This window comes from Erinaceus europaeus, chromosome 4 (genome assembly GCF_950295315.1).
Source record: "Erinaceus europaeus chromosome 4, mEriEur2.1, whole genome shotgun sequence".
NCBI lineage: Eukaryota > Metazoa > Chordata > Mammalia > Eulipotyphla > Erinaceidae > Erinaceus > Erinaceus europaeus.
Genome location: NC_080165.1, coordinates 83,088,610 through 83,098,882, shown reverse-complemented (window position 1 = coordinate 83,098,882; position 10,273 = coordinate 83,088,610). Strand labels below are relative to the sequence as shown.

The window sequence follows — 10,273 nt, the reverse complement described above, 5'->3', positions numbered from 1 at the left end:
CAACGCCAGCCCACATGAGCCAGCTTTCCACCTCATGGAGTGGGGCATTGGGCGCGGGCTCCATTCACGCTGTTCGGACCCCAGGGCACCTCGGCCCATGCCTTCTGCACGGCTGGCCTGCTTGCTTTCCTGCTATGAAGTCTGGACAGATCCTGGACCACCTGGAGACTGCGGGCTCCCTGCCGAAACTGACCTCCCTGGCAGAGATCCCAAACTTGGGTCTGAAGACAGACGAGCTAGAATACGCAGAGATTCATCCAGAGATGGCAACCTACAATTCCTAGAGGTGGAGCTGTGTGGAAGACCACCTCTGGATGGTGACCCTCCCAACAACTAAGACAGTATAGATCTAAATTCGTGTTTAAAATGACATGTCTTCGTAACAAAGGTTTCTCTCCCTGTGTATCAAAGACCATGTTTACATTGTGTGTTTAAAGTTTGGTAAACATTAACTTTAAGGTTAAAAATGTAACTTTAAGGCTATATTCTTACCAGAGTTAAATGAAAAAGGTTTTCAACATAGTTCTCATAGAGGTAAAATTAACTTACATTCAAAGTCTGAGGTAAAAATTAGTTAAAAATCAATACATTTTAAGTAAGTTAGTCTAAAAAAAAAACCTGCACACACCTAGGGTGTGTCGCCATCTTGAATGGGTGTAACAAAAGGTTAAAAAGACGTTGTTGATATGTAAAAAACTCTCAAATTCCTTCTCAATTAGAAACGTTAGATTGCGCTATGGTTATGCTAATGATTTTCATGCATGAGGCTTTTTTCTTTCCATGCTTCTTATGTTTACCTTTCCACATTCTATTGTTTAAACTTTAAGCAACCTTAAAATCATACTAAAAAAGACTTCCAATTGTAATAGAGTTATCAATTGTGATAAACTTCTAACCTGCTACAAGTTTTGTTTCATAGTAAGTAAATTGCAGCTGTCAAGTTCTCTACAGAAAAGCAGAATTCCAGCAGCTTACCTTCCTCATACGACGTTCCACCCCCGGCATTCTTCCATGGACATCTGCTTTGGACTGGCATTTCTATCGGACTCAACTGGTACACCTCTTGGACACTTTGCATTTTCCCTTTATGCTGCTGGGTTTCTCAAAGACTGACTGCAGCCAACTGCCTTGGGACTCTAGGCTGTTCCCTGCCCCCATGCTAAAAAATGCCCATCGAGGCAAGTAACACCCCCAGAGGCAAAAGAAGCCCCCAGAGGCAGGAAATGTTTTTTTTTAGCTGATATAGTTTTTCCCACAGAGGCAAAAACGCCCCCCTCAGGCCTTCCCTTGGCAGCACACTGTTTCTTGTTGCTCGCTTACATGTTCCTCCATGTTTGTGCCAGTTTCTTTTTTGAAAATGCCTGTATGATATAAGAAGTTCACCCCACACCCCTGAGACTATGGTCATTTAGTTAAAAAGAAAAGGGGGAATTGTTGTATGCTTCACATTGGTTTGGTCTCCCCCCGACCCCTGCCTCTGAGAGATTTGGTTTGGCCCTTGCTAGTTTTGCACCTCTTTTTCTCCCCGCCCCCTATGCTACATATTTCGGGAGTTCTTGGCACAGCCACCGGGAGGAGAAAGATGGAGAAGCACATGGTGTGGTGATTTGTCCTCTTGTGAATAAAGAAATACAGCTTCCTGGCCCAGCCGTGTGTCCCCAAGTCTCTGTTTACCACCGTGAAGCTAACCCGGCCTGCTAGAGCTCCAAACTATAACGACAAAATATAATAATATACACATGCATAACATTTCCCAGTTTTCTATATAACAATACAACCTACACTAGGTTCTCTGTAATCCTTTTTGGACCTGTATTCTACCCCCCCCATACCCATCCCAGAGTCTTTTACTTTAGTGTGATATGCCAATTCCAGTTCAGGTTCTACTTGTGTTTTCTCTTCTGACCTTGTTTTTCAAATTTTGTCTGAGAGTGAGATCATCCCATATTAATTCTTCTGTTTCTGACTTATTTCCTTTAACATAATTTTTCAAGGTCTATCCAAGATTGACTGAAAAGGTGAAGTCAACATTTTTAATAGCTGAGTAGAATTCCATTGTGTATATATACCATTACTTGCTCAGTCACTCCACTTATTTGTTGTTGGACACCTGGGTTGCTTGCAGGTTTTGGCTATTACAAATTGTGCTGCCAAAACCTGGAAGCAACCCAGGTGTCCAACAGATGAGTGGCTGAGCAAGTTGTGGTATATCTACACAATGGAATACTACTCATCTGTAAAAAAAAATGGTGACTTCACTGTTTTCAGCCAATCTTGGATGGACCTTGAAAAATCATGCTGAATGAAATAAGTCAGAAACAGAAGGATAAATATGGGATGATCACACTCTCAGGCAGAAATTGAAAAACAAGATCAGAAAAGAAAACACAAGTAGAACCTGAAATGGAATTGGCGTATCTCACCAAAGTAAAAGACTCTGGGGTGGGTGGGTGGGGAGAATACAGGACCAAGAAGGATTCAGAGGACCTAGTGGGGGTTGTATTGTTATATGGGAAACTGGGGAATGTTATGCATGTACAAACTATTGTACTTACTGTTGAATGTAAAACATTAATTCCCCAATAAAAAAAAGAAAGAAAGAAAAAATAAATTGTGCTGCTTAGAAGATATGTGTACACAGATCTTTTTGGATGGGTGTGCTGGGATCCTTTGGATATATCCCCAGGAGAGGAATTGCAGGATTACAGGGTAACCTTCTGAGAGTTCTCCAGACTGTTCTCCACAGAGATTGGACCAATTGACATGCCCACCAGCAGTGCAGGAGGGTTCCTTTGACCCCACAACCTCTCCAGCATTTGCTGCTGTTATCTTTTCTGATGTATGACATTCTCACAGGAGTGAAGTGGTATCTCATTGTTGTCTTTATTTGCATTTCTCTGACAATCAAAGAATTGGAGCATTTTCTCATGTGTTTCTTGGTCGGTTGGATCTCTTCTGTGGTGAATATTCTGTCCATGTCCTCTCCCCATTTTTGGATGGGGTTATTTGTTTTCTTGTGGTTGAGTGTGGCAAGCTCTTTATATATTTTGGTTATTAAACTCTTGTCTGATGTAAAGATCTCCAATTCTTGGTTTGGGTAGTGGTTTCTTTTGCTGTGCAGAAGCTTTTTATTTTGATGTAGTCCCATAGGTATATGCTTTCCTTAGTCTTCTTTGTAATTGGATTCTTTTCATTGAAGGTGTCTTTAAAATTTATGCGGAAAAGAGTTCTGCCAATATTTTCCTCTAAGTATCTGATAGTTTCTGGTCTAATATCCAAGTCCTTGATCCACTTGGAATTAATTTTGTATTTGGTGAAATATGGTGGTTCAGTTTCATTTTTCTGCATGTTTCAACCCATTTTTTCCAACACCATTTGTTGAAGAGACTGCTTTCTCAATTTCATATTCTGAACACCTTGTCACAGATTAGATGCCCATAGGTGTGGGGGCTTACTTCTGGGCTCTGAATTCTATTCCACTGGTCAGTATGTCTAGTCATGTTCGAGTACCAAGCAGTTTTGAGTACAATAGCCCTATAATACAATTTGCCGTCTGGGAGTGTGATGCCTCCAGTTCTGTTCTTTCTTCTCAAGATTGTTTTGGCAATTCTAGGTCTTTTCTGGTTCCAGATAAAAATTCTTTGTTCTATTCTCCTGAAAAATGTGCTGGCATCTTTATGGGGATAGCATTAAATATGTATATGGCTCTAGGTAGTATATTCATATTGATGATGTGAATTCTTCCAACCAATGAGCATAGAGTATCTTTCCACTTATATGTGTCTTTTTCAATTTCCTTGCATAGCAACTCGTAATTTTCAATATACAAGTCTTTCACTTCTTTGGTCAGTTTTATTCGTAGATATCTTACTGTTTTTCTTGCTGTAGTAAAGAGAATTGATATCTGGATTACCTCTTCTAACTTAATGTTTGCATAGAGGAATGCCACTATGCAATGCCCATCTATTCCCATTTTTTGTAGTGTTTTGATCATAAAGGGATGTTGGATTTTGTCAAAGGCTTTCTCTGCATCTATTGATATGAACAAGTGGATTTTGGGCTTGTTTTTATTGATGTGGTGGATTGTGTTGATTGATTTATGTATATTAAACCAACCTTGCATGCCTGGGATAAACCCCACTTGGTCATGATGAACAATCTTTTTAATATCCTGCTGTATCTTGTTGGCTAGAATTTTGTTAAATATTTTAGCATCTATGTTCATCAGAAATACTGGTCTGTAGTTTTCTGTTTTGGTTGCATCCCTGTCTGCTTTTGGCATGAGAGGGATGTTGGCTTCATAGAAGCTGGAAGGGAGTATTCCAGTGTCTTCAATCTTCTGGAAGACTTTTAAAGGAAGAGATTAGTTCTTCTTTGAGGGCTTTGTAGAATTCATTTGTAAAACCATCTGGTACAGGACTTTTATTCTGGGGAAGAATTTTGATAACTGCTTCAATTTCATTAGCTGTTGTGGGCCTGTTCATGTTATCTACTTCCTTTTTATTTAATTTTAGATTTTCATAGATATCTAGGAAATCATCCATTTCTTCCAGGTTCTCTAGCTTGGTGTTCATAGAAGCCTCGCATGATATGTTGAATTTCTGCGGTTTCTGTTGTAATATCTTCTCTTTCATTTATGATCTGATTTATTTGCATCTTCCCCCTGTTTTGTTTAGTGAGTCTGGCTAACTGTCGATTTTGTTCACTCTTTCAAAGAACCGATATTTATTTTCATTGATCTTTTGCAGGGTTTTCTTATTTTCAGTGTTATTTATTTCTGCCCTAATTTTAGGTATTTCTGTCCTTCTGGTTGCTTTAGGGTTCCTTTGTTCTTCTTCTTCTAGGTCTTTAAGATGTGCAATCAGGCTGTTTATTTGAGCTTTTTCTTGTTTCCTAGTATGTGCTTTTATGGCTATGAACTTCCCTCTCAGTAATGCCTTAGTTGTGTCCCAAATATTTTGATAGCTTGTATCTTCATTTTCATTGAATTATCAAAAAATTTTGATTTCTTTCTTTATTTTCTCTTTGACCCAGCAATTGTTAAGTAGTGTACTGTTGAGCTTCCATATTTTGTGACTATTACTAATCATTTGTTGATTGTTAAGTGTTGGTTTAATTCCACTGTGTTCTGAGAAGATGCTTGGGATGATTTCAATGTTCTTGAATTTGCTTATGCTGTCTTTGTGGCCTAGCATATGGTTTATCCTTGAGAATGGCCTCTGTGGACTTGAGTAGAATGTATATTCCAGTTTCTTGGGATGAATGACTCTGAAAATGTCCAATAGTTCTAGTTTATCTATCTCCTCATTTAGCTCTCTCATGTTTTTATTGATTTTTTTGCCTAGATGATCTGTCAAGTTGAGCTAGTGGGGTGTTGAAGTCCCCTACTATGCCTGTATTGCTGTTAATATAGCTCTTTCAGTACATGTTTGGTGTATTTAGATGGCTTCTCATTGGGTTCATAGATGTTAATACTTGTTAAGTCCTCTTGATTGAGTGATCCTCTGAGCATTAAGTAGTGTCCTTCCCTGTTTTCTTTTATTTTTATTTATTTTAAAGTCTATCATGTCAATTATGAGAATAGCTATACTTGTCCTTTATTATGGGCCTTTGGCTTGTATAATTGTTTTCCATCCTTTCACTTTGAGTCTGTGTTTTACTTATTGAATTACATGGGTTTCCTGTAGACAAATTAATGTTGGGCTGTGTTTTCTGATTCACTTTACCATTCAGTGCCTTTCAATAGTTGAATGCAGGCCATTGACATTTATTGAGATAAAAGATTGAAGATATTTTAACACCATTCTTGTAGATTTTTAGAGTATTCTGATATATGTCATATTTATGGTGGTCTGACTGTTTATAGAAGAACTTTCAGAACTTCTTTCAGGGTAGGCTTGGTGATAGTTGATTCTTTCAACTGTTGCTTGTCTGAGAAGGTTTTTATGCCTCCATCTAGTCTGAATAACAGTCTAGCAGGATACAGTAGACTTGGTTGAAAGCCTTTCCCATTGAGCACTGGATAGTTATCTTGCCATTCTCTTCTGGCCTTTAATATTTTTATGGCGGAGTCTGCTGCTAATCTTACAGGGTTTCCTCTGTAGGTGACTCTGTTTTTCTATTATCTTTGTTTTTTCTATTTCTAAGCCTTCAGGATTTTTTCTTTATCTTTCTTCCTTTCTATCTAAATATCATTTGTCTTGGTGTCTTTAAGTCTGTGTTAATTCTGTTGGGACCCTCTGGGCTTCTTGAGCCTTTATGTCTTTTAAGTTGTCTAATTTAGAGAAGTTTTCAGCTATTATGTCCTAAAAAATGCTTTCTTCCACGTCCTCTCTTCTTCTGATAAGCCAATAATGCATATATTATTTCTTTTGAAGTCATCCCATAGGTAGGTCTCTGTTGTTGTTTTTAGTATCTCTTAATCTCTTTTTGAGATCTATTTATTTTTTAGTTGTCTCTAATTCATCCTTGATCTTGATAATTCTGTCTTCAGCCTCACTTATTCTATTCTGTCTGCCCTCTATTGTTTTCTGGAGTTCATCTATTTTGTTACCCTATTCTTATACTGTTTTAGTTTGTTCAGCTAGTTGTGTTCTTAGCTCAGCTATTTCAGTTTTCAGCTCTCTAACCTTGAGAAAGAGTTTTCTTCTAGAGTCTCATTTGTTGTTTCTGCATTCCTGATGACAACTCTGTCAAACTCTTTACTCACTCCTGTGATTATTTCCTTAACTAGTGTTTAGATATTGACTTTACTATTTTGTACTTCAACCTTTGGGGGACTTTTAGCTGGTCTCTTGTCGTGGTTTATTCCTCCAATATTTCTTCTTGTTGGTTTAGCCACTTTATATATTATGTTATGAGGTCTCTCTCTGAGTACTTTTCAAATTACTGATCACTCTTGCCTGGATTGAGTTGTGTTTAAGTAAGGTAATTAAAGGGTTATTTTTCTTCCCTGTAGGCTATGGAATTCTGAGGGTGTTTAAACTATAAGTAGCCTTCTCAGCTTAATCACTGACTCTTGACCAAGATATAAAGCAGGGTATGGCAGAGATATTCCAGTGGTTATGAAAAGAGACTTTCACAGCCCCACTGCTAGGCCACCAAGGTATATATCTTCTCCTGAGTTTCCTTGTTATTTCTCTGTCCCCTGGTGTCAGCACATACTCCCCCCCTGCTGCTCCAGCTTCTGAGGGCAGTAGCAATGGAGACTCACAGTTGCATTTGGTGGGTCTTAGGGGAGTCCTCTCCTCCCTTCAGCCATCTTTTTGTTGGTGAAACAGACTGGAGGTGGTGTCTCAACTGGTAAACTGCCATACTGTTACCAGCCATTCAATCTCTCCCTAGGCTCATCTTAAGCAGCCACTTAATCTCTTCCTAGTCTCCTCTCTATGAGCCACACGTGTTTGCACTCACCAGTGATTTGGTGGGTTCCTGAAGTCATTCTAGTTCTGCCTTCTTGTGGTCACAAGTGTTCTCCTTTGGTATTCCTAGTTGACCCAGGAGAGGAGAGGAGAGTAGAAAGAAACTTCTTGAGCTTCTTAATAGAAAGTATTAGCCCTTATTCTGGATCTTTCTTGTTTATACAGGGTTTATGCCAACTCCCTACATTGTTATCAGTTATTTTCTACCATTCTTCTTAAGTCTAAAAGTTTCATAATGCTGTGGTAGGATATTTCCATTGGAAAATTTGATTAAATGAGAATCAACACTATTGATCTGTTTTTTTCACTTACAGACTCATTGATGAAGAGCTAACATTTCTTGCTATTACATTAACAGAACCTGGACTATGAATTCTGTCCAATGTTAATTCTAATGGATAAACACTTATGCTACAATTAATTATAGTTTTCCTCTTTCTACTGGGGATGAATTTAAATCAGAGACTTTTAAAGGTAGTATTACTGCTTCAGACATGTCATAGTAGAAAACATGTAAACTTCCTCAAACATAGAGATAGAGATATTATATACACAACTTCAGACACAGAAATTAATATCTTAACAGAATCATTCAAGTTTATCTAAAGGAAACTTTCTGAGTTGATACAGAATGAGTTACTCTTAGACTGGCCGGGCTTCTACTTAACTTTTAGAAGATAACTCTAGTAGCAGAATTAGATCTCAGTTGATCATTTGAGAGACTTTGAAGGCATAAAGCACAGATCTATGTATCACCTTCCATGGTGTAGACATTTTCTTCTTTCAATTGTACATTACTCAGTTTATGTATCATTTACTTGAACTTTATAATTTGTTTTTATTCCACTTATTTTCTAATACATCTATTTCCATCCTTTTCCAAAGACTTCAGAACTCATTTTTTGTCATAGTTGTACATATAATACTTCATCTAATAGTCAAGCAAAAACACTTGAGCAAACATATTATCTTATTCAAATTAAGCGCTACAATAATGCACCATTGACTTGAGAATTAATGAATAACAAATTTTTCTCATTGTGGTGCCCCATCGAGAATGCCAGGGATCCTGACAGGGTAATCTGCTCTGGACCTGCATTCAGACTTCAAGGAAGATGGGCAGGAAGGATGAGAAATGGGATGATGCATTCTCCCCCCATTATTGCTTCAAATAATTATACTGTCACAGTTGATTAATAGCGCTTTGGCAGTGCCTGGTGGGAATGGAGAGTCATAAGCACCCCCTCTCCCTTACACAGGGGCATATTTGAAAGTTACATTATGAAAGTGGGGAAGGTGGGTCAGCATACATGGACAAAAGAAGTCATGTTAGGGATGGAAAACTATCATACAAGCCAATGGCCCACAAAAAAGGGCAGGAACAGCTATTCTCATATCAGACATGATAGACTTTAAAATAGATAAGATTAAAAAAGATAGGAATGGACACTACTTAATGCTCAGAGGATCAGTCAATCAAGAGGACTTAACAATTATTAATATCTATGCACCCAATGAGAAGCCATCTAAATACATCAAACTTCTACTGAAAGAGCAAAAGCAATATATTAACAGTAACACAATCATATTAGGGGACTTCAACACCCCACTATCTCAACTTGACAGATCATCCAGGAAGAAAATCAGTAAAGACATAAGGGAGCTAAATGAAGAGATAGATAAACTAGAACTATTGGACATTTTCAGAGTCATTCATCCCAAGAAACTGGAATACACATTTTATTCAAATCCACATGGATCATTCTCAAGGATAGACCATATGTTAGGCCACAAAGACAGCATCAGCCAATTCAAGAGCACTGAAATCATCCCAAGCATCTTCTCAGACCACAGTGGAATTAAACTAACACTTAACAATCAACAAAAGATTAGTAACAGTGCCAAAATGTGGAAGCTCAACAGTACACTTCTTAACAACTTCTGGGTCAAAGAGGAAATCAAGGAAGAAATCAAAATGTTTCGAGAGTTCAATGAAAATGAAGACACAATCTATCAAAATATTTGGGACACAGCTAAAGCAGTCCCAAGAGGGAAGTTCATAGCTATACAAGCACAAGGAGACAAGAAAAGGCACAAATAAACAACCTGATTGCACATCTTAAAGACCTAGAAGAAGCCCGGTGAGGCGTGTGGCCGCTCGGGGCTGGGATGAACCGCGCTGTCGGCGGAGGCCGGGCAGCCGAGCTGGAGCCATGGCGTACACAGTGGTAGCAGTTGGACTGACCATTGCAGCTGCAGGATTTGCAGGTTGCTATGTTTTGCAAGCCATGAAGCATGTGGAGCCTCAAGTAAAACAAGTTTTTCAAAGTCTACCGAAATCTGCCTTCAGTGGTGGCTATTACAGAGGTGGGTTTGAACCCAAAATTACAAAGTGGGAAGCAGCACTAATACTAGGTGTAAGCCCTACTGCCAACAAAGGGAAAATAAGAGAAGCTCATCGTCGAATCATGCTTTTAAATCACCCAGATAAAGGAGGATCTCCTTATATAGCAGCCAAAATCAATGAAGCTAAAGATTTACTAGAAGGTCAAGCTAAAAAATGAAGTACATGTGTGATGAAACTTAAATTCTTAATAGTTTATGCATATATATACCTTTTTTAAATAATAAAATGCCTCAATACTAAAAAAAAAACAAAACAAAAAAAAGACCTAGAAGAAGAAGAACAAAGGAATCCTAAAGCAACCAGAAGGACAGAAATCACTAAAGTTAGGGCAGAAATAAATAACATTGAGAATAGGAAAACCATACAAAAGATCAATGAAAGTAAATGTTGGTTCTTCGAAAGAGTAAACAAAATCGACAAACCTTTAGCCAGACTCACAAAACAA

At 38.2% G+C, this 10,273-nt stretch overlaps 1 protein-coding gene across 1 annotated transcript; it reads left to right on the top strand.

Annotated features, from left to right (window-relative positions):
- Window positions 1-9,553: 9,553 nt before the first annotated feature.
- On the top strand, window positions 9,554-10,009 carry LOC132538297 (mitochondrial import inner membrane translocase subunit TIM14-like). The gene has a single exon (XM_060190907.1). It carries the CDS (start codon window positions 9,635-9,637, stop codon window positions 9,983-9,985), a length of 351 nt encoding a protein of 116 aa, XP_060046890.1. The 5' UTR covers window positions 9,554-9,634; the 3' UTR covers window positions 9,986-10,009.
- Window positions 10,010-10,273: the final 264 nt, after the last annotated feature.